Source organism: Strix aluco, chromosome 4 (genome assembly GCF_031877795.1).
Source record: "Strix aluco isolate bStrAlu1 chromosome 4, bStrAlu1.hap1, whole genome shotgun sequence".
Lineage (NCBI taxonomy): Eukaryota > Metazoa > Chordata > Aves > Strigiformes > Strigidae > Strix > Strix aluco.
Genome location: NC_133934.1, coordinates 3,305,468 through 3,329,275, shown reverse-complemented (window position 1 = coordinate 3,329,275; position 23,808 = coordinate 3,305,468). Strand labels below are relative to the sequence as shown.

Below are 23,808 nucleotides of genomic sequence, written 5' to 3'. Positions count from 1 at the left end.
ACAACCGGGAAGGAAATATTGCAGGAAAACAAGTAAAGGTTGCCTCACAGATCCGCTCCTGCAGGCTCTTTGTGATGTTGGCAGGGGACATAGCTGGCCTGTGATTTAAACCTACGTGGGACCTCAGGATTTAAACTCTTGCTCCTTCCCTGCTCCTCCTCTGTGACCATTTTGCAGGATTTACTTTTCCAGGACCTCCACATCTTGTGTCCTGGGGGTTTTATTTAAGACATACTGACCCTACATCTTTGCTTCCATTTCTTTTACCCCCATTTTTTTTTACTCGTGATCCTGTAGTTTCTTGTCTGCTCAATTTGACTCACTTTTTGTGGGCAGGCCTTGACAGCAACGAGCAAGGAGGGCTGCTCAGACCTGTCCCTCTCTGCCATGCGGCTGTACCCAGGTCTGCATGATGTATGGGGGACAACCTATAGACTGCTGTATAGCATCTCTACCTACAGTTAGAGACGTGATCTTGAGCACCAGAAGATGGTTTGCTGGCTCCTCAGAGGTGCCAGGACAAGATTTAAGCATCCCGATGCCTTCCAGGCTCTGGACCATGGTGGAAGCAGAGGGTTGAGCCTTTGTCCCTTCTCCAAGAGAATTGCAAGCGTGAAGCCCCCAGGGCTGAGGCTCGAGCAGGATGGGAGCTGCGGGGGGTTGGCACCACTCGCCAGGGCTGGCTGGGGAAGGAGGGACCGGCTGGGGACCCTCCAGCTTGTTTCCTGCCTGGGCTTTGCTGGGTGGGCTGGGCAGCAGGCTGGCAGTTAGCGGCTGCGGTAGAAAAGCTCTAATTCATCCAGCCAGATGTGTCAAAAGAACGGCTGCAAAATAAAAACCAACCCCCCAGGCTCCCTGCATCCTGCTGCCAGAGGCACCCCTGCAGAAACTCCGGCCCGTAAATCACGTCTCCTGCCAACCGGCACTGCCGCAGCAGCCCCTGCCCAGCTCAGCACCAGTTAGGCTGAGCTTAACTCCAGCCAAGGCAGGAGAAATGGTTCAGTGATGAATAGTGGGGGCATAGTACTGTGGGCTTTGGCAAGGCAGGTCCCCTTCCTTTCCTACAACCAGGATGCTGATGGTGGTTGCGGTCAGAGGTCTTAACAAGATGCACATTAGAGGAGAGGCAAGGCCTGGCTGGGGTTGGGCTAAGATGCTCTGTGGTTGCTTTGCCTTCCTGGTCTTGCTTTTGGAAAGCCTCATGGTGGGTAACACTGAGGCTCCAGCAGCTACGGAGCATGCAGGAGGCAGAAATGCCTTCCAGTAAATTCTTTGGCTTTTTGCTGCTGGGCTGGGGTTGATGCTGACACGAGGACAGTAGGTGGAAAGAACAAAGATGTGCAAGACCAGGAGAGTTTCATGTTTTAATTTACCATACCAGGTCATTGCCTTCAAATCATTACACAGAAATCATATCTTTTGGTCAGAAAATAACATTTCTAGACCTCATGACCACACAGGGACAAATGCAGAAATATGTGTCCCTTGGTAGCTCAGTGGTCAGAGAGAGACAAAATAAATCTCACCTAAGAAGATCTGCTGGCCGAAATTGTTGAGACACGTGGATCAGGAATCTGCCCTGGCAGGGAAATGGATGCGCAGAAGGTGGAAAGGAGGGTCATGCCTTGCAGTCTCCGGGGGCCAAGGCATGTAGACACGGTGTGGTGGCCCATACAGATTGAGCGAGCTGATGGAAGATGAAAATACCCCCAGCTGGCATCACTAGCATCCACATTTATCTGGAAAAATGCCCTTCAGGGCCATTTTCCTATCTGGTTAGCGTTGCTTGGCTTCCAACCCCATCTGGGGAATTTGCCTGCGCCGACCACTGTTTCACTGACCTCCAGGCCAAGTTACAAACAGTTTATTTAAAATAAAAATCTGTTGTGGGTCCCGGAGGATGGGAATGTTTCAGAAGTGACTAATCCAAGTGTGTTTGCAAGGGAATTGTGCGGTGCCCACCCTTGAGAAGCCTCTGTGAGGGAGTGAACAAATTAGTTCATACTCGGTGGCCTTGCAGTGCAGAGCGTGCACAATGGGTTGTCTAACATCACCTCCTCCTTAAACTCAGTATTTCCAGGGAGGAAAGAAGTCCCAGCAGGAGCGACCTCTTTGCGATGAGCCAGACAGATGATAAGTAGCTCAGCAGCCCTGAACCTCCCCAGCAAACCTCAGCCTCAAAATGTTCAGAGCCCACATGCAGCACGAAACGTTGCCCTCTTGTCCCATTTGACAAGGAGCTGGAAGCAAAATCGTGGCAGTTTTACAAACATAGTATCTGTGGGATCTTACAAAGGCCGCAGTTTTCACCTGTTTTAATATAAGGTTCCTTATCATGTTATACCAAACTCATGGACCTGTTCAGAAACTTCTCGCATGGATCCTTATATCACAGACAGAAGACTTGGTAGGTCCCCAGGTGATAGAGCAGGAACTTCTACTGGTGGCTGGTGGGCCACCATGGGCCCATTCAGTTGTGCAGAAGAAACCCCTAAAATAGCCCACTCACAACTTTCTCAATCACAGTTTTCATCTTCAAGGTCACATCTCTTAGAGGAGATTGAGGTGCTCCGAATCGTGGTTACAGGTTTGAATCTAACCTCGGAGTATCTGAGATACGTGGTCTTCGCTCAGGTCCTGTATCTGTCTTCACTGTCAGACTGGAGAAACATAACCTTACTCAATACCTTTTATTATTGTTGTTGTTATTTTTATTATTTTGCAAGCAGAAATTGTAGAGCTCTTCCCTGTTAAATGATGGTGCTGGATGTTTTTCAGTGTTGATAATCACACCTTTCTTTCCCTATTGCAGATGAGACTCCAATTATAGCTGTGATGGTGGCCCTGTCTTCCCTTCTAGTCATAGTATTTATTATTATTGTGCTGTACATGCTAAGGTAAGAAATGCTTTAATGCTAACTTCCCTTACTTGACAGAAATTAATTACTGAATGAAAAGGAATAAGCCTTTTGTGCTGTTTCCTAAACTAAAGGCTGACACAGCTGGTGTTTTAAAAAGAAATCTGTAAGGATAATGAAAATGATGTTTGGGGTTATCTAGTAAATTATGCTTATTCCTTTCTCTGTAAAGCTGGTCCTTGTATGGGGTAATGCCTGTTCTGCTACTGAAAATGTCATATTTTTAGTAGGACAGATTAAATTAAAGTCTTGCCAGTGCAGTTAAAAATGAGGTAAGATTTCTTTGCGAGGCAAAGAGTGTTGGATTGAGTAATCCAGGGAAGCTGAACACAGCGCTCGAGCCGGAAAGTCCTTTGCGTGTATAACCAGGGGCGTTATTCCTGGATTCTCATCTTGATACTGAACGTGATCCAGAGCCAAGCTCAGCCTTGGGTACCAAACCTTCACGTCGTGCATCTTCTGCTCTGAGGTGGCATATGGCCGGGTCTTGTTAGGAGCGTTAGGTGATGCTGTAGCTGGGGCTATAACATGACAAAGCCTTTTTTTAGGTCCATTTTTAACAAATCCAAACATCTGGGCTGCTCAAATGTAGCGTTCCCAGCTCCTGAGTGCATATCTGCTCATCTAGAAGAGGGATTTTATTCACCTGCAGTAAACTTTTTCATTTACTCACCATTTTGGTGATTAAATAAGTTTAAAAAAAAAAAAAAAGAAAAAACAATTTCCTCAGGAGTGGAAAAATTCTCTTCATCTCCTGGCTCTGGGCCTGCCCTCGAGGCAGTGAACCTGTTGAGAGTTTTGCCTTGGGACTTCAGCAGCAGCAGAGTTTTGAGTCCTCCCCACCTGGCTTCCAGCCCTTAAAAAAAGGGTTTCTGTTCACCGCCGCCTGCCCAGTGATTCAGCAAAACCCTTAACTTCAGGCAAATGGAGCGTAAGCATCTGCTTCAAGTTAAAAGCACATGGAGAAGGGCTTTGCAGCAGAAGGACGGATCAACCTGGGGCTTATATGCTTTGCTGAATCAGCCCGTGGAGCAGGAACTCCTTGGGGTGTCCTCCATAAAAAGCAGCCTTAAAGCTTCTCCTCCTGGCTTTCACCTCATTCTGGTCTCCTGCAGCCTTTCCAGATGTGGTCAGTTAAAAGTTACACCTGTAGGCAGGATTTTAGAGGTCCCGTAGCCTCTTGGACCCACCAGCTGGTTCATCAAGCCGTGAGAAAGTGTGGAACACCCTTCATGGCTGCACTGCTCCCCCAGAAGGTAACCTGGGCTTCTTGGGGGGTATCTACTGACGTTCTCCACTCCCTTGTCTTTGGTAGGTTCAAGAAATACAAGCAAGCAGGGAGTCACTCCAACTCCTTTCGATTGTCCAACGGCCGGACAGATGATACAGGTGAGGCCCGCATCGGTGCGACACAGGGAGCAAAAGTGCATCTTGCAGAAGGAATGAGCTTTGTTGAGATCAAAACAGGTCAATGCAAACATTCTTCAGAATATTTTAGGTTTTTCTTTTTCCCCCACTTGGAATCGGCCAAAGTTAGCTAGTGAAATAACTAGCAATTCTCCTAAAAATTGTAAAAATGACAAAAATGTCATAAAACCCTTGAAGTGGCCAAAGTAGGGTTGGTTTACACCCTCCAGGGCAGCTCTCTGGGCAGTGCAGAGCTACCTGGGTTGGTCTGCTGACCATACAGTGCCTTTCCCCTTCCAACACAGCAATAAGACACGTGCAGCTTGATGGACATGTAGCCAACATAATACCCAGGGGCATCTTTTACTGGCCAGCTCTAATGGCAGTGGGAAAACACTCACCAAATTTGGGTTTGGGGAGGGGATTTGCTGGAAATGTGTAGAAAGGAAGGTGAAGATTGTGTTCTGCTTGAGTATGGTCTAGGAAGGGCGTATGAAGACGGTCCTGAGTATGTTTTTATATTATTGCTGGTGGGAATAATATAAATAATATACAACAGAATAAATATAAATACACCAGAATAATATAAATATATACACCAGAACACAGACCTCTGTAGTCCAGGAAAATCCAGGAAAGCCCAGGGATGCAGCACTGTCGCAGCCTGAGCCCGGTGCAGTGACAGTGCTTGGGGACTCGGTGGTCATTGTTCTCCCACCTCATATTTCTGTAGGAAAGTATTTTTTCATTTACATTTTTATTTGTTTCTTTTTATGAACTTTCTCTGTTTTCCATGATTTTGGCAAACTCTTACAGAATGAAAATTTATTTCCCAACTTTCATTCCAGTGACAAAATGTTTGCCCTCAAGTGGTTAATATTAAAATGGATGATCACTTCCAACACCAAACTACTCACAGTTCCTCCTGAGTTTTCACAATATCTCCTTGACTCAAATAACAAACTTTTTTGAAGAAACACATCTTTGGGAAATAATTAAATATCCTTCTACCCTTTTAAATTAGGATGACAGCTGGTTAAAACTCAGATCTTCACACTAACTGTAGACACCAAACTAACATTTCTGAGAGAAAGCAGGGAATACATTGGTTTTTCTTTATGAAAACCTTTTTGGACTTCTTAAAAATGCATAAATGCAATTTTAAAGTCTTGTGCAAACCTGCTGTAATGTCTGAACTCTTTTGTCCCTGAGCTTGTCTTGTTCGCTGGCTTTGAGCCAGAGCTGCCCATTGAGGATCTGAAGTTGGGCATCTCCATCCATATGGAGGCACCAAAGTAAGCGTGGAAGAGGAACCATCACCTCTTAAACTCAGTTCAGATCCTTTTTTCTGAGCTCCTTCCACATAAACCAAACACCTTCGGAGCAAGCGCAGACTGAAAATCAGCACCTTTTTTTTTTTTACGTTGGCAGCTAAAACCTTCCCTACCAGTTTTACATTGCTGTAAATGAAGGTGTGAACTTCATAAACCGTCAGTTGTGTTGGTATAACCCTCATGTGGCCTTTCTTGGCTTCACTAAGGAACCACAAGCAACAGCTACCTTTGCTGTGTCCACCTGGGAGTTACGTCATGGTGATGGTGCCAGACTTTCCATATGAGCAAGGGCGAAGTCTGAATTCAAAGCGAGGTGGTCTTCATCCCCCAGTATTGATGACTTGGTCCTCATTGCCCTATCCTGCCTCTACAATAGTGTGATGCTCAATCCCAGAGTGTTGAGTTTCACATTATCACAGAATCACAGAATCATTTAGGTTGGAAAGGACCTTTAAGATCATCGAGTCCCACCGTTAACCCAACGCTGCCAAGGCCACCACTAAACCATGTCCCTGAGCACCACATCTACACGTCTTTTAAATACCTCCAGGGATGGTGACTCCACCACTTCCCTGGGCAGCCTGTTCCAGTGCTTGACAACCCTTTTGGTGAAGAAATTTTTTCTAATATCCAATCTAAACCTCCCCTGGTGCAACTTGACGACGTTTCCTCTTGTCTGATTGCTTATTACTCGTGAGAAGAGACCAACCCCTACCTCTCTGCACCCTCCTTTCAGGGAGTTGTAGAGGGCCATAAGGTCTCCCCTCAGCCTCCTCTTCTCCAGACTAAACCCCCCCAGTTCCCTCAGCCGCTCCCCATCAGACCTGTGCTCCAGACCCTGCACCAGCTCCGTTGCCCTTCTCTGGACACGCTCGAGTCATTCAATGGCCTTTTTGGAGTGAGGGGCCCAAAACTGAACCCACTCATCGAGGGGCGGCCTCACCAGTGCCGAGTCCAGGGGTAAGATCCCTTCCCTGTCCCTGCTGGCCACGCTAGTGCTGATACAAGCCAGGATACCATTGGCCTTCTTGGCCACCTGGGCACACTGCTGGCTCATGTTCAGCCAGCTGTTGACCAACACTCCCAGGTTCTTTTCTGCCAGGCAGCTTTCCAGCCACTCCTGCCCAAGTCTAGAGCATCGCAGAGGGTTTTTAGTCTTGGTCCTCATTGTCCTGTCCTGCCTCTATGACAGTGTAACGCTCAACCACAGGGTGCTGAAAGAGTTTCGTGTTATCACAACATCCCCAAATTTTTGTGCACCATCCATAGGAAGAGCAAAAGGCCTGGAAAGGTTCAAGGCCATGTTGGACAGGGCTTTGGGCAACCTGGGCTAGTGGAAGGTGTCCCTGCCCGTGGCAGGGGGGTTGGACTAGATGATCTTTAAGGTCCTTTCTATGAAAATGGTGATTCTATGAAAATACAGGGATAGTGAGGAGGGCCCTAAAAGCAGACGGCCTGGGGTCCCTCTGCCCACCTGGGCATGGACGAGCGCTGGGCACGGGGAGGGGCTGGGTGGGCACCTCTGATGCCCGGGTGTCATTGCAGAGCCTCAGAGCATGCCGCTGCTTGCCCGCTCCCCCAGCACCAACCGTAAATACCCGCCTCTGCCCGTTGACAAGCTGGAAGAGGAGATCAACCGTCGGATGGCAGATGACAACAAGCTCTTTCGGGAGGAGTTCAACGTGAGTGCCTTTGCTTCTTGCCCTTAAATCCTGCAGGCTGCTCTCGGCGTCGGGCTTACAACACACAGCAGGGAAAAATGTGGTCTCACTTCATAGAGCAGGGACAAAATGGCTGGTACAGCAGAGAGGAGCTGCAGCGTGCGGTGGTACCTAGCTCAGGGACAGCACATCAGCCCAGAGGGTAATTGAGTCGATAATGTAACAGTGCTGGATGCTGGGCTTCAGAAGAGCTTCTCAGGGAGCTTCACGGAGGGAGTGATGGTCTGCCCGGTCCTCAGGGGTTTCTCAAAGGGCTGCAAGGTGGGAGGACCCATTCTGTCCCTGAATCTGCTGTGAGGGTGGGGAAGCCTCTACCCCTCACATTCACTGCAAGGAGCAGAGATTTTCTAGCAAGCAACACTACAGGGTTACGTTTTGCTGGGTTTGGGAGGTGTCCTGGATGTCTTGGGGTCTTCCAGAGCTTCCCTGCCTGCTGGTTTCCTCCCAAGCTCTGCCTCCCTCCTCCCAATCCTCATGGCTTAAATCCACAAACAGCCAAAACAAAAGCTCTGACAGAGAAACAGAAATGACCCTGTCTATTTCGATAAGCTGTTAACCCTGAAACAGAATGATGACAATTTATAGGACAACAGTTGGCCTTCAGCAGTGAGTAATAATTCAGGTATTGTGCTTATCTCACAATGCTAGAGCATCTCTTCTGAGATGGCTACAACCTCTTCTTGATGTTGCTGAGCTCTGCAACTTCTTGTGATAATAAACCTGTTTCACCTTGACATTATAAAAATGGGCAGAGCGATACTGAGGTAGGAGACAAAGTTAAATAACAAGCTGGAGTATCACAGCATGTAATGTAGGAACTGCTGAACTACCTGGATTCTCCATCAGCCTAATTAATGAAAGAAAATCCACTGTTGATCTGGTTGTCTGCACTGCAAAGGTGTCATCTGCAAATACATAAAGCCTTAGGTCCAAGGCACGACAGGGCAATATGAGGATGATAAGATTAAAAAAAAGCCACTCAGCTTTCTCCAGCTGTTGCACAACTTGATACCCTTCCTGGCTGCGCTTCAATGAAACTAAATAGGTGCAATGAATGCCCGGGAGGGGGATTTTTCAGGTTATAAATACTCAACTGCCTTGAAGACTTCCGTTGTGAAGCACGTCTGGCCTGTCAGCTGGAGGGAGGGATGGTGAATCCCTCCAGTAGGTTCTCATCCTCTTCGCTACTCAAAGAGGATATGGAATAACGGTGCTGGGGAAGCACCTCCTCTGCTCGAACGTGAAACCCGGCCGTTGTGACCAGGACAGCATTGCCTGGTACCCCAGCACCCCCCAACACAAAGGTTTCCGGCGCTGCTGGATGGAGAATAGCCCCCTGCATGGGTGCTCCTTCCCATCGCTGGGTGTGCTTGAGTGATGGAGGCTTTAATCGGGTCATCATTAACGGAGGAAATCTCAGCAGGAGCCTGGGGGAGCAGAAATGAGCTCCTGGATTGCTGGGCTGGTGGGTTTGGTGTCGGAGGCTTTGCTGCCACCTCGTGTTCAGGGGTCCTGAGATTCCTGATAGCACTTTTTGGAAGGGATTTACTTTCTCTGGTCCAGCCCAGGCCATTTAAATGATCACCTTGAGCTCGGTGAGGCTAAGGAGCTTGTGCTGGGGTGGAGGTGAGGGGTGTGAGTGGTGGGGGCATGTCCGGAGGGGCAGGATGCTCAGATGGGGCCTGTGCCGACACACCCGTTGTATTGTGGTTACTGCTGTGCTGTAAGAACATCATGGAAAACCCCCTTTTCTGCCATTTCAGGCTCTCCCAGCGTGTCCCATACAGGCCACGTGTGAAGCTGCTTCCAAGGAGGAGAACAAGGAGAAGAACAGATACGTGAACATTTTGCCCTGTAGGTATCGGAGCTGGTTGGGCGGGGTGCTGCTGCAGGGGATCCCTGTTCCTCATTTTGGGATGGGAGAGGACATGGTTGAGGTCATTTTGCACCCCATATGGGTGGCTGCATCTGCTTTAGCTTTAGATCCTGCAAGGAGGAGCTCCCTGGAGCCATCAGCGGCCAGGAGGCCACGGAAGATAAAACGGGTGGGAAATGCCAAAATGGCCAGTTGTTGTTGGGTGGCAAGTGGGGCTTCCTCAAATGTGTGCGCTCTGCAGAAGAAAAACTTCCTTGGGCAAAATCTAGCACCTCTCAGGGATTAAGCAAGAAGAATATGGGGGAATAAAGGTGTTTGTGTGTGCGGGGGAGCCAGCAAGCCTGGGCTTCACTCCAACACCCGCCTTTCTCGCTACGCCAGATAGCAGCTACGTGGAGGGGTTTGTTTTTAATGCGGAGTCTTAATTTTCCTCCAGATGATCATTCCCGGGTTCACCTGACCCCTGTCGAGGGGGTTCCTGACTCTGACTACATCAACGCCTCCTTCATTAATGTGAGTTTTGTGATTTGAAGGGGAAATCCCCACCGGCTGCGCCCCAAACGGTGGGGCCTGGTCCCACCAGGAGCGTGGGGCTTTTATGGGGTGTGATTTGTGCCTGGGAGAGGATGGTTAAGAGACTACCTCCTACGTTAACATCTCTCCAGCTCCTCCAGAGCAATAAATTACACTGGTTTTTGATCTCATAACCTTTATGTGGCTGTGGTGGAGCTCACTGTGCTACCCCAGACAAAAGTGGTTGGAATAACAGGCTGAGAGCTGGGACTCATAAATTCTGACTGTATCTCTGCCCTTGCTCAGCTGTTTTGCCATAGTCACATCTCTTCCCACCTCTTTTCACCATTTACACTCCTTAGGGTGCTGCAAAGCCAAGCCAGCTGCTTTGGAAGGGCTTTGGGAACCATTCCTGCAGGAACTGGGGATTTCTGATTAACGGCTGATGAATGGTGGGGCTGATTAATCATCGGTACTTCCCAGCTTGCAGGGCTGGACGTGGGAAGGGGATGAAAAGGAAATCAAGCAAGCCAGCTGAAATAGAAGCAACGTTGCCCTGCTCTGCCTCTAGGAGGAGATGGGTCATACAATCATAGAATCATAGAATGGTTTGGGTTGGAAGGGACCTCAAAGATCGTCTAGTTCCAACCCCCCTGCTATGGCAGGGACACCTCCCACTAGATCAGATTGCTCAAGGCTCCATCCAACCTGGCTCTTAACACTTCCAGGGATGGCGCATCCACAACCTCCTTGGGCAACCTATTCCAGTGCCTCACCATCCTCACAGTAAAAAACTTCTTCCTTATATTTAGTCTAAACCTCCCCTCCCTCAGCTTCCACCCATTTACCCCTCGTCCTATCATTACAGTTCCTTGTAAAAAGTCCCTCCCCAGCCTTCTTGTAGGCGCCCTTCAGGTACTGGAAGGCCACTATGAGGTCTCCCCAGAGCCTTTTCCAGGCTGAACAAGCCCAATTCTCTCAGCCTGTCCTCACAGGAGAGGTGTTCCAGCCCTCTGATCATCTGTCCTATATGATTATCACCATATATCTCAAATGAATTGGAAGGGTAATATGAAGACGTAGCCTTTGAGAGAGATGGAGGCACGTGAAGAAAAGCAAGACTCAAAAGATCCTTTTACTTTCTTCACCAGTAAATAAATATCCACTAGGAAATACTCAAAATCAATCCCCATGAGTTCAACAGGCCGATCTCCCGAAGATTAATCCAGATGGTCGCGTGATGCTCTGGATGCAGGGTCTGATCGCAGCAGAAGGGCTGTCGGGTACCACTTCATTAGTGCTCTGTGCCAACAAGTGGGCTCGTTCCCACATCACACAAGCGTGGGGGGTGTTGCTCTGGGGGAGGGACCCTTTGCACAGGGATTTTCCATTATTTCTGCTCTGCTGTCGGTGCTGTTTTTCCCCTTGGAGGCTGCAGCCCCTTCTCTGCAGAGGGGGAAGTGAGCAACAGAGCAGGTGTTGGCTCTATTAATGATGTAGGTGCATTTCATGATTCCCGTGTTAGACAAATACTCATCTTTCATTTGTCTTCCTTTTTCTCCTTTTCTCTGTAGGGGTACCAAGAGAAAAACAAGTTCATTGCTGCACAAGGTAAAGGCTCAGTTATTCCTGTAGCTCTATCTGGTGGCAGTTGGACTGGGGTCCTTCTGCTGTACAAGCTGTGCCAGGCTAACCACAGCACAGCACCTTGCAGAGCTCCCCTGGTCAAAAGGAGGCGCTGCTGGTCCACAGTTTGTTCCCAAAATGGTTTTATTGGTCAAAGACCAGTGCTGGATGCGTTGGGGGAGGAAGAGAAGCCCTACCTGTGCAGTACTGATTGCTGGAGGGTGTCAAAGCCTTTCTTCCTTGAGTCTTGTCCTTCAACCCTGGCCCTCAGCTGCAGGTGGTCATGATCTCTGGAAACATTGCCAGTGAGCTGCTTAATTAAATTCTCCAAATCGGTTATTACGGAGAGCACCACGCTGATCTGGCTTCATTTCTGCTCCTTTTTAAACCTCGGCAGACAAGAACATGGGCCTGTGCCCTTGGAGAGAAATTTCTCTGTAGTCTTCGGAGGGGAGTTAGACTATCAGCTACTGAGAACAAGTATCACGAGTCTTCCCAAGCTCAGCTGTCCCCCACCAGAACATCACCAGCTTGCATGTACCATCCGTAGCCCTCTGGCTCTCTTGTTTTCCTTGTACCAGTCCAAACATATCCCTAAAACTAAGATGCCTACTTGCATGGAGGTTCATGTCAGCAAAAGGGGGTTATCTGACCACGGGACGTGGTTTGCATTTTCTCTCATGACTTGCAAGTGGGTTAGGACATCACCTGCCTGTTTGCCTGGCTCTTGCTGGAGAAGGAAGGCTGGATCAGGTCCAGCAGCGGTATCAGGCTGGGGTAAAGCTTTGGCTCTGCTATTCTCTTGGCTCGCCCTCAGGCTTGGCAAGGGAGGTCTAAGTTGAGTCAGCTCCTTGTCTGGCAGGCAGCAGGTAACTATTCTTGTGCTATATTGAAATGGGATCCCATGGTTAAAACACCAGGCTCGGGGACAGGACTTCTGCGAGTGACTTGCGACGGCCACAATGTACCTGGGTGACCTTGGGCAAGTCGTTTCCATGCTCCATTTGTCTTGTTCCCCCTTCTTGGGCTAAAAATGGAATTCCTCATCATAAAACATATCCAGAAAGCCCAGCTCTTGTGTGATAGGATTGTTCCTTGGGTTAGCCAACATTCTCAGACTCCAAAACACCTCCTGTGCTGACATCTATTGGCAAAATATATGTTGCATCATCCACGGTGTGTGATTTCAGATGCTGGGTTTTGGTCTCAGAGCTTGAGGGGTTGATCCCAAAGATCACATTTCTTTTTACCTTCCCCTTAGGACCAAAGGAAGAAACCGTGAACGATTTTTGGAGGATGATTTGGGAGCAAAACACAGCAACAATTGTCATGGTGACCAACCTGAAAGAGAGGAAAGAGGTAGGTGTTAGAAGGCTTCATGGGCTGGTATCTAACGCAATTTCGTCCAAATCCAGCACATCTCATGCTCATGGGCCTGACTTGGAGCCAGTCCCAGGCTTGTGAGGGACCAGAGCTCACCTGCGCCTGTTTTCTCTCCCCACAGTGTAAGTGTGCTCAGTACTGGCCGGATCAGGGCTGCTGGACGTACGGGAACATCCGAGTGTCCGTGGAGGATGTGACCGTCCTGGTGGATTACACCGTGCGGAAGTTCTGCATCCAGCAGGTGCCGAGACTCGCGTCCCTCATCTCCCATCCCATCCCACCCCATCCCATCCCACCCCGTCCCAGCCCAGCCCTCCCCTCTCCATGCTGGGCATCCAACAGGTGCTGGCAAGTTCCTCAGCTCCTCTGAGCTGTTGTGAGAGGAGAGTTGGGATGAAATGACCCCAGCACCCATTTTTAACCAGACCTATTAAGAATTAATAATTAATGTTAAGGGAAGGGATCTTACCCCTGTACTCGGCACTGGTGAGGCCGCCCCTCGATGAGTGGGTTCAGTTTTGGGCCCCTCACTCCAAAAAGGCCATTGAATGACTCGAGCGTGTCCAGAGAAGGGCAACGGAGCTGGTGCAGGGTCTGGAGCACAGGTGTGATGGGGAGCGGCTGAGGGAACTGGGGGGGTTTAGTCTGGAGAAGAGGAGGCTGAGGGGAGACCTCATGGCCCTCTCCAACTCCCTGAAAGGAGGGTGCAGAGAGGGGGGATGAGTCTCTTGAGCCAAGGAACCAGCGGCAGGCCAAGAGGGAATGGCCTCAAGCTGTGCCAGGGCAGGGTCAGACTGGCTCTTAGGAAGGATTTCTTTGCAGAAGGGGTTGTTGGGCGTTGGAATGGGCTGCCCAGGGCAGGGGGGGAGTCCCCATCCCTGGAGGGGTTGAAGAGTCGGGTTGACCCAGCGCTGAGGGATCTGGTGGAGTTGGGAACGGTCAGGGTGAGGTTAATGGTTGGACTGGAGGAGCTTCAAGGTCTTTTCCAACCTTGATGATGATTCTGGGATTCTGTGAATTTACTCACCTTAAACACCTGGGAGCCTGTTCCCAGCAGGTACCAGTGTGGCTGTACTGAGAGCAGGGAATCTGGTGGATGCCAAGGCTGAAATTCAGTCCTGTAATACTCCAGCACTTGCTGTGACCAGTATTGGTTCCTGCTCTCACCCACAGATACTTAATGCCTGCAAATAATCAGATTTATCCCACGGGCCAAGACAAAATCCAGCGCCGTATGCATTGGTTTTGATTGCTTTCCCATCTGTCACTACATTTTCTCGTCCTCCGAGGAGTCTCTGGATGCTTTAGTCTCTCTCTTTGTTTTCCTGCTGCTCTCAGAGGCAGGCAAGGAAGAGCTGACGATTAAAAACTTGTCTGGATGCTGAGTGGGCTTCTCCTGAGCCTTACCCTTCACTCCAACGGCCTGGATGTGGGTGGTTTCCTCCCCTGCCTTTAGCTGCAAATGCTGTGGGCCAAGATGTGGGGAGGAATGGAGAGGTGGCTTGTGTTTGAGCTCGCTGGGAATGAACTACAGCAGCTTCTGCCAGGTCGAAGCCACAGCCAAGGCCGGGCTGGCATCTCTCACCCCTGGAATGAGGGATGTGATGCTGGGCAATTAAAATGTCATGCTTTTATTTGGCCCTGGAGCCTGAGTCTGTGCCCTTTCGCCTTGTGGATGCTAGTGTTTCTTAAGCCATCCAGCTCATTCTTGGGGCTGTCGCTCCCCCTTTGCCCTTGCTTTTGGGAAGAGAAAGGAAATCTGAGTATTTATCATTAATCTGATGATTTCCCTTTCAGGTCGGTGACGTCACGAACAAGAAGCCTCAGCGCCTGGTGACTCAGTTCCACTTCACCAGCTGGCCTGATTTTGGGGTCCCCTTCACCCCCATTGGGATGCTGAAGTTCTTGAAGAAGGTGAAGACGTGTAACCCCCAATACGCAGGGGCAATAGTAGTGCACTGCAGGTACGTCCTGGTCACAGCTGACCTCTGCCTCTCATGGGTCACTTGAAATTATCTTTTATTTAATACTAAAAGGACTTTTTTGGGTGGGGGGTTAGGGATTTTTTTGTTATTTTTATTTAACTTTCCTATGTGAAATGGGAATGTTCCACATGGGAACGTTAAAAAAAAATGTGTCTGAATTGAAGGAACTTCTTGGAACCAGCGATGTGATGGTGTTACCACTGGTGTTGAGTGGTCGTTTGCGTTAGCTGGATGCTGAGTGAGCCAAGCTTAACACCACTGCTGGGCGTTGGTGGCACCTCCCTTGGCTCTTCGCTGCCCTGGGCACGAGAGGGCAATACCCCTTGTTGCAGGAGGGCAACAGCGTGCCTGGGAGCAGGGACCACAGTGTTTGACCTCACCTGGAGTGGTTTCAGGCACAGCAGCGAGCCTGGGAGAGCCACAGAGGCTGTCCGTGTTCGATAAGGGAAAGCTCCATGGTTAAAGGCAGAGGCGATGGTCACATTTGCCACCTCCCGAGTCCAGCTTTCCAGCTTTCTTCTCCGGAGTCAGCTGACAAAAGAGCTTTGTCATTCTATAATATCTGCTGGCCTCATCTTCTTGTCCTTAATGGATTAATTACCAGCACAGAAACAAGGCTTTGCCTTGGGCTCACCTTCACGTGATGGAGGGCGACTGGACAAAGCAACAGGCAGCTGGTAGGAACAGGCAGCCCGTGAGGCTCTGGAAGCCATAGGTGGCTCGGGTTTTGCTTGGCTCACCCATGCACTCAGGTCGCGGCGGTTGTGATGCGGAGAGATCCTGTGAGCATCTCTCTGCGAAACCCAGGCAACACTGAGCACCAGGCTGAGGCCCTCACTCATCTCCAAAACAGATTTTGCTATTTACTCACTGCTGGGAAGCGTCTGCCTGCTGCTCCACAAGGGACCTCAACGCCAGCGCTGCTGCTCTGACCGCTTGTCCCCTCTGCTCTTTCAGCGCCGGGGTAGGACGCACAGGCACTTTTATTGTCATCGATGCCATGCTGGACATGATGCACGCCGAGAGGAAGGTGGATGTTTACGGCTTCGTGAGCCGGATCCGGGCTCAGCGCTGCCAGATGGTACAGACAGATGTAAGTGTGCTGCTGCTGTTTATTGTGGGCTTTGCTCGCTGGAGTCAGATTTCCTTCGTGCAGTCAGGCCCCAGCCTGCAGCGAAGTCTATGTGAGGGTTGAGCATCATCCCTCATTTTGGAAGGATGCTGCATCAAGTGAGCCTTTCGCTGTGTCTTGCTCTTTTTAAACCCCTTTGTAGAATCACAGAATCATTCACATTGGAAAAGACCTTTAAGATCATGGAGTCCAACCATTAACCCAATGCTGCCAAGGCCACCACTAAACCATGTCCCTAAGCACCACATCTACACGTCTTTTAAATACCCCCGGGGTTGGTGACTCCACCACTTCCCTGGGCAGCCTGTTCCAGTGTTTGACAACCCTTTTGGTGAAGAAATTTTCCCCAATATCCAACCTAAACCTCCCCTGGTGCAACTTGAGGCCATTTCCTCTCGTCCTATCGCTTGTTACTTGGGAGAAGAGACCAACCCCCACCTCACTCCAACCTTCTTTCAGGGAGTTGTAGAGTGATAAGGTCTCCTCTCAGCCTCCTTTTCTCCAAGTTTCACAGAATCCCAGAATCATCTCGGTTGGAAAAACCCTTGAAGCTCCTCCAGTCCAACCATGAACCTCACACTGACCGTTCCCAACTCCACCAGATCCCTCAGCGCTGGGTCTACCTGACCCTTAAACCCCTCCAGGGATGGGGACTCCCCCACTGCCCTGGGCAGCCCATTCCAACACCCATTCCAACGTTTTGCATCATGTCAGCTCTGTGATGTATCAAATAAGGTCCCAGTCCCCATACAGCAGCAGGAAGGTTGTGACCCCCTTTTCTGGGATCTCAGAGGGGTGCCACGTGCCCAGTGAGCAGGGGTGGGCAGTGGGGTGGTGGGTTTGCAGCCAGCATGTGCGTGGGCACTGGGACGTGCTCACTGAGCATGGAGCGGAGGCTGATGGCTCCTCCCTGCAACCCTTGCAGATGCAGTATGTGTTTATATACCAAGCACTTCTGGAGCACTATCTCTACGGTGACACAGAGCTGGAGGTGACCTCGTTAGAGATCCACCTTCAGAAGATCTACAACAAAGTGCCAGGGACCAGCAGCAACGGGCTGGAAGAGGAGTTCAAGGTGAGCGTTGTTCTTGTCCTGGTGGATCCGCTTGAGTGGTGCTGGGCTGGCTCTGAAAAGTGTCCCTGCTTTCATTCCTTCCTCTGCAGAAGCTCACTTCAATCAAAATTCAGAACGACAAGATGAGAACGGGCAACTTGCCAGCAAACATGAAGAAGAACAGGGTGCTTCAGATAATTCCATGTAAGACTTGTTTGTCTGCCTGGGGAAAGCATGGCCGGTGGGTGTGGGGACCATTCGGTTGTTGTGGGGACAGGAGTCAGGCTGGAGAAATGGGCCAAGAGGAACCTCATGAAGTTCCACAAGGAGAAGTGCAAAGTCCTGCCCCTGGGGAGGAACAACCCCAGGCACCAGTATGTGCTGGGGGCCACCCAGCTGGAAAGCAGCTTGGCAGAAAAGACCCTGGGATCCTGGTGGACACCGAGGTGACCCTGAGCCAGCAACGTGCCCTTGGGGCAAAGAGGGCCAGTGGTGTCCTGGGCTGCGTTAGACAAAGCATTGCCAGCGGGCCCAGGGAGGTGATCCTCTGCTCTACTGAGCACTGGTGAGGCCACGCCTGCAGTGCTGGGTCCAGTGCTGGGCTCCCCAGTACCAGAGAGACACGGGCAGACTGGAGAGAGCCCGGTGAAGGGCCATGAAGATGATGAAGGGACTGGAGCATCTCTGCTATGAGGAAAGGCTGAGGGAGCTGGGACTGTTCAGCCTGGAGAAGAGAAGGCTCAGGGGGGTCGCATCAATGTCTGTAAATGCCTGCAGGGAGGGTGCAAAGAGGACGGGGCCAGGCTCTTTCCAGTGGTGCCCAGTGACAGGACAAGGGGCAATGGGCACAAACTGGGTCACAGGAGGGTCCCCCTGAACATCAGGGAACACTTTTTGACCATGGGGGTGACCGAGCACTGGCACAGGTTGCCCAGGGAGGGTGTGGAGTCTCCATCCTTGGAGATATTCAAAATCTGGCTGCACATGGAGCTGGGCAACCAGCTCTCTGCCACCCTGCAGGAGTAGGGAGGTTGGACCAAATGACCTCCAGAGATCCCTTCCGTGCTCAGCCACTCTGTGATTCTGTGAGTGCTCCGGAGCTGCCAAGGCAGAGGCATTTGTGCCCGCAGTAGTGGAGTCACAGACTGACTGAGGTTGGAAGGGATCTCTGGAGGTCATCTGCTCCAACCCCCTGCTCAAGCAGGGATAGCATGAAGGGACGAGGCAGAGTCAAGGGCAGGTGATTTTTCATGGCCAAATATAACACTGCCCCCAGGGCTTTCTTGCTTTCGTTCTACTCTGTCCCTGCCATGACTTTCTTCTCAGCAGGTTTATGCTGCTGAGGCTTTCTGCCTCAAGGGAGAAGGGAGTCCCTGTGTTGAGCAGGTCCTGCTCCTGGAGTCCTCAGCATCCCCTTCTCCTTCCCCAAACCAGGGCATGGCAGAAGGCAGAGCTGAGTCTCCTTGTCCCAGTCGGGTGCTGTAAACACAGGCCTCCCCTTCCCAGATCTCTGTCCTCTCACCTAGGGCTTGGTGACTTCCCAGCTAAAGGCCATGCATGGTTATCAAGGAGTCAGCTTTGAAGGTGTTCCCCAAAACTCAGATCATTTCACTTCCGTTTCAGATGAGTTCAACAGAGTAATCATTCCAGTGAAGAGAGGTGAAGAGAACACAGACTACGTAAACGCTTCCTTCATTGACGTGAGTCTTCTTTAGAAATCTTTCCATTTTCTCCCAGTGGAAACTCTTTACCTCACGCTGCTTCCTATGGAAAGAATTTGTCCCGAGACACTTCTTGGTTTTGTGAGGCCCTTTCCACTTGACTTTGCTTTGTGTCACCGGATGATGCTGGTTTCTTTCTCCAAGAAACTCCTCTGTATATAGTTTCCTTGTGGGAGAGGAGAGCTGGAGCTTGAGCAGAGCCTCCAAATCCTGGTCTCACTTCTGCAACTCCAGGCTCTGACGATGGCTTTGGAGAAGCGGATGCACATAGCCATGGAAATGATTGCTATAGTGCACTGTTCATTTGGTCAGAAAACATCCCCTAGATTAGGTAATGGAGCAATATATGGATCCCAAACCCCTTGAGAAAAACCAGGTCAATCCCATTATACCTGTCTGGGTGACGGGAGGAGACAAGGCAGAGAGGTTAAGTGCTTTCCTCACTCCGAGGAGGAGGTAAGTGATTGCACATCCTTTTCCCATGAGTAATCCTGTTGACTTCAGGGGGACATCTCCTAGGAGTATTTATCTTTGTGCAGTGATGCCAGCACTGGCTAAGTAACAGAGCCACCCTCTTTTCTAGCCCAATTTCTATCTCCTAATGGCAAGGGTTTTTTTTTTTTTTCCCAAAAGATGATTACTGCCATGGGTTGAACCAGTAAAACCAGCGCATTCCCAGTTACAACATCCCAAATTAATTGCTCCCTGAAATCTTTGCTGGGTCCCTGCGGGTTCCTCTGGCTGCGTGAGCATCCGGCAGCCGCCTTGTTCTGCATCGAGATCAGAAAGCTTAAATGTCACATAAGCAATTTACGTTGAGGATTCAATTTCCTGCCTCTGCTGAACTTTGCTTAAATTATAAGCTCCAAATGACGAAGCATCTTTAGTCAGTCTGCAGCGAGGGCACAGGGGAACATCAGAGGGGTTTTGGAAACAGAAGCTCTTTGTGGTTATGGAAGAGACAAGAGTCAACCAGACTTACTACTGGTTTTCAGAGATTGTATCTCATAGAATGGTTTGGCTTGGAAGGGACCCTAAAGATCACCTAGTTCCATCTAGTTTTGCTTACTTCTTCCAAAAATCCCCAGTACAAATCATACCTGAAGTACTTGGAGCTTAGGCAAAGCACTCAGACTTTGCAACATCGCTTAGGAGTGCTGGAAACCCCAATCTTTCTTCACCAAATGGATAAGGCCACGCACACATAGGGGATGTGATCCTCCTTGAGCTGCATTTCTTTAAAAACAAAGGTCTTACCACAGTAAAGCGCTGGCTGGTGGCACCTCAGCTGCCGAGCAGCGGTGTGGTGACGCCTGTGCATGGGGCTGTAGCCCACAGTGAGAGCAGGTTGCTGTGCCCAAGCTGGGGTCTTTCTCATGGGCAGTCAGGATGCTCCCAAAATTTAACTGAGCTTGGTAACCTGTGTCCAGGAGCGTTCCTCCCGCTGCTCCCAGCATCCGGGCACTGCCGATTCACCACTAACCCCCTTTTCAAATCGCAGGGTTATCGCCAGAAGGATTCCTACATCGCCAGCCAAGGGCCACTGCAGCACACGATAGAGGACTTCTGGAGAATGATCTGGGAGTGGAAATCCTGCTCCATAGTGATGCTAACGGAGCTGGAGGAGAGAGGCCAGGTGAGCGCCCAGGGATAGCTGCATTTAAGCACCAGCAAAATAAATCATAAAAATAAAACCCCTGAAAATCTCCTGATGGCCTCAGCACTGCCAACGCCACACGCACTGGGTGCTATTTCACCCCCTCTCTGTCAGGAAATATATTTCAGGCTCTACTTCTAATGCAAAAAATCCAGTTGTTTGTAGACCCAGGGTGGGGAGATGGTGAATAAACCAACTTTAGACCCTTATTTCTCAAAGCACCTTTGGGTGCAGCGGGCAGCTCCTCTCTGAAGCAAGCCTGTGGGATCCCACCTGCTTCTGGGCAGCTGCCAGCCCCAGGAGAAGACTTCTTCTGTTCAAGCCCATGGGGAAAACAGGGTCTTCACCCTGGCTCGTGCTGTTATGCTTTCTCAGGAGAAGTGTGCCCAGTACTGGCCGTCTGACGGCTCCGTGTCCTACGGAGACATCACTGTGGAGCTGAAGAAAGAGGAGGAGTGTGAGAGCTATACGGTGCGGGACCTGCTGGTAACGAACACCCGGGTAAGAGTCTGGCCTGCTCCTGCGGGGAGCTCTGGGTGCTCTTGGGTTTGGCTGTCATTAACTCTCACAGATGTTTGTGGTGCTTTGAGATTCCTCTTGCACGTACTGAGCCTTCCCTCTGGCACCTTCAGCTCCATCGTCTCCCCATCATCCCGAAGTAGCGTCCATCCCCTGCAATCCCACCTTATTCCCTATGCTTACCTCCCACCCCGAGGGTTCCTGTCCTGCTGATGGCTTCCCATCCACCCTCTCTGCCCTGCTGTCACCCAGCAGCCCTCATTTTTAGGCATTGGAATGGGCTGCTCAGGGCAGGGGGGGAGTCCCCATCCCTGGAGGGGTTGAAGAGTTGGGTTGACCCAGCGCTGAGGGATCTGGTGGAGTTGAGAACGGTCAGTGTGAGGTTAATGGTTGGACTGGAGGATCTTCAAGGTCTTTTCCAACCTGGATGATTCTGGGATTCTGTGATCCTCCTCCTGCCTTGTCCCTGTGCCCACCACCCAGCCTCCCTCCTGCTCCCCGTCCCCCATGTCCTGCCCTGCTCCATACCGTGGGAACGCCTCCCCTCCACAAGCCCCCAGCTTTCCTACGCCGATCGTTTTCACAAAGCCCTGAGCTGGTGGGTTTCTTGGTACAGCTCTCTCACCAACTTACTGACCTCCAGCTCTGCTCCTCCACCAGGAAAACAAGAGCCGACAGATTCGGCAGTTTCATTTCCACGGCTGGCCAGAAGTTGGGATCCCCGGGGATGGGAAGGGAATGATCAACATCATCGCGGCTGTGCAGAAGCAGCAGCAGCAGTCTGGCAACCACCCAATCACTGTGCACTGCAGGTAAGGCCCAGCTGGAGCAGGGCCTGGCCACCCCTCTGAGGGGACCTGCTCTACAAGGAGCTTGGGAGATGGTCAAAGGGCCCTCAGAAGACTTGGGCTGAGCAGGAGCAACCCGGGCAGATGTCGTACGGGGTTTTCCTGCTTGGCTAAGCAAAGAGGCTTCATTGTAGAGCATGTCCTAGCTAACTGGGAGAGACTGGGGCAGGACTGTTGGCTCCTCCAGTTCTCCAGTGGTTCCCTTAGGGATTGTCCACTGAGCAAAGCCAACACAGTCAGGACAGGAGGTTTTCTTTACCTTCTGGTTTCTCTTTGCCAGTGCTGGAGCAGGAAGAACAGGCACCTTCTGTGCGCTGAGCACTGTCCTGGAAAGGGTGAAGGCAGAAGGGATTCTCGACGTCTTTCAGACGGTGAAGAGTTTAAGACTACAGAGGCCGCATATGGTGCAGACACTGGTAAGAGCAGCTGAGCACACCCCACGCTCCTCCTGCCACCCCGGGCCTCAGAACGGGCTGGGGACTCCAATGTTGAGCAAAAACTTCCTCGGTTGAAGGTTTTCTGTCTCCATGAAAGAGAAAGGGATGGAGGTGGGTCAGGAGGTATCTCCCCTTCCTCTTGTTAGGACATCTGGAAGAGTGGAGCTTGGCTGGCTGAAGGCATCAAGCCCCTTTTGAGCACTGACACAAGCTGCAGGAGCCTCCTTGGAGACATCCTCAGCCATAGCCACCGTATTTATGGGCTCCAGGAGCCTGGAAACCTGTCCTGGAGCGGCTGTGGCACAGGCTTGGGCACGCAGCCTGCCGGGAAGGGGAGGAGCAGGCAGGGCTCGAGGAGATCTTGCAAGAGGTCTTTGCAAGGATGCTCAGGGATTTAAAACAAAAAAAATCTTTCGGGGTCAAGCTAGGACCTCAGAGAGGAAGGGGAAAGCGGGCTTTCTTTTGTGTGGAAGGAGGGTGGGCAGCCAAGTTTTGGGGGGCACGGAGGAGGTGGGACCCGCTCACAGGTGGGAATCCAGTTCCTGCGCTCGGTCTGGGCTGAGGACACCCGACCACGCGTGGGCCCCGCTTGCCGCAGACCATGAAGCGTCAAATTCTGTCTTGGGTGGGAATTTTCTTGGCCTAACTCTGTGCTCTCCCCTAATCCCGCAGGAACAGTACGAATTCTGCTACAAGGTGGTGCAGGAATATATCGACGCCTTCTCAGACTACGCCAACTTCAAGTGAAGAAGAAAAAAAAAAAATCCACGCCCCAAAACAAATGACAGAAGAGTTGCCTTCTTTAATATTTTGTAATATTCTGTTTGTTAATATACCCCCCCCAAAAATATGTGTATATATCTTAACTGTTTTAGAGGTTGGTACCATAAGCTTCATATTAGCTGGAGATTTTATATGTAGCAAAGTGTTAGTGCAGATACTGTTGGCTCCTTTTTTTCCAATGTTTTATTGGGGAATTAAATAGCGTGATGTTTGGATTAATATTGTCATACCATCTCTCTTCTGGAGAGTTGATACAGGCTGTTATTTTGTTTGTAAATTTTTTTTTTTCTTGAGGGAGTAAAGCCTTTTTAAAAAAAAAAAAAAAAGAAGAAAAAGATATTCTGGATCTCATCTGAAAAAAAAAACCAAACCAAAACACCCACAATCCCACCAGCACAAGCTTTTCTGAACCTGCAGGGAAATGGTTTCACATTTTTCTGCTGGTCAGCTCTTTAAAAAAAAAAGGAGAAAAAAAAAAAAGCTTATTCTGTGTGTGTGTATATATATAAATATCCTAATTTTTGTATCAAAAGCAAAGAAGTTTCCTCCTTCAGGGTCAGGCCACCACGTGCTGTTGGTTTGGAAACTGTAATGACCATAGCAGCCACCGTTGGGATTTCAACCCAAAAAAACTCAAACCCCAGAGAGACAAAAGGATTTTTGCTCCCTGAAAGAAACGTCTGGTGCTGGATTTCAGAGCTGCTGCAGGAATTGGGGTCGGAGCGGTAGGTGAGTGAGGGGGGTTGGTGCCTGGGCCCTGGGGGCTCTGGCTGGAGAAGGAAGCAGCTCCACGTGGTCTGAGCTGCGTGTTCTCCCCCGTCGTGTCTCTTCCCAAGTGCCACCCAGACCCTTCCATCTTCTTGGTCTGTAACAGCAGCGGTAGAGAAGTTTTGG

General features: G+C 50.4%; 1 protein-coding gene and 1 long non-coding RNA gene across 5 annotated transcripts in view; one reads left to right on the top strand and one right to left on the bottom strand.

Moving 5' to 3' along the window:
• The window catches only part of PTPRA (protein tyrosine phosphatase receptor type A), a 134,763-nt gene extending 111,630 nt beyond the window's left edge, over positions 1-23,133 (top strand). For all 4 annotated transcript variants that reach the window (XM_074821803.1, XM_074821804.1, XM_074821806.1 and 1 more), the window contains 18 exons: positions 2,813-2,897; positions 4,234-4,307; positions 7,205-7,341; positions 9,144-9,234; positions 9,693-9,769; positions 11,344-11,380; positions 12,657-12,754; positions 12,900-13,019; positions 14,576-14,742; positions 15,721-15,856; positions 16,821-16,970; positions 17,060-17,153; positions 18,573-18,649; positions 20,172-20,306; positions 20,703-20,828; positions 21,507-21,658; positions 21,975-22,110; positions 22,804-23,133. In XM_074821803.1, coding sequence (XP_074677904.1) covers positions 2,813-2,897; positions 4,234-4,307; positions 7,205-7,341; positions 9,144-9,234; positions 9,693-9,769; positions 11,344-11,380; positions 12,657-12,754; positions 12,900-13,019; positions 14,576-14,742; positions 15,721-15,856; positions 16,821-16,970; positions 17,060-17,153; positions 18,573-18,649; positions 20,172-20,306; positions 20,703-20,828; positions 21,507-21,658; positions 21,975-22,110; positions 22,804-22,878 — 1,967 coding nt within the window. In that variant the 3' untranslated portion in view covers positions 22,879-23,133. The remainder of the gene's footprint in view (positions 1-2,812; positions 2,898-4,233; positions 4,308-7,204; positions 7,342-9,143; positions 9,235-9,692; positions 9,770-11,343; positions 11,381-12,656; positions 12,755-12,899; positions 13,020-14,575; positions 14,743-15,720; positions 15,857-16,820; positions 16,971-17,059; positions 17,154-18,572; positions 18,650-20,171; positions 20,307-20,702; positions 20,829-21,506; positions 21,659-21,974; positions 22,111-22,803) is intronic.
• Positions 10,886-12,650, bottom strand: LOC141922532 (uncharacterized). Its single transcript, XR_012623006.1, has 2 exons — positions 11,593-12,650; positions 10,886-11,337 (listed from the first exon to the last, which is right to left on the bottom strand). It is a non-coding gene; the product is annotated as an uncharacterized LOC141922532 (long non-coding RNA).
• Positions 23,134-23,808: the final 675 nt, after the last annotated feature.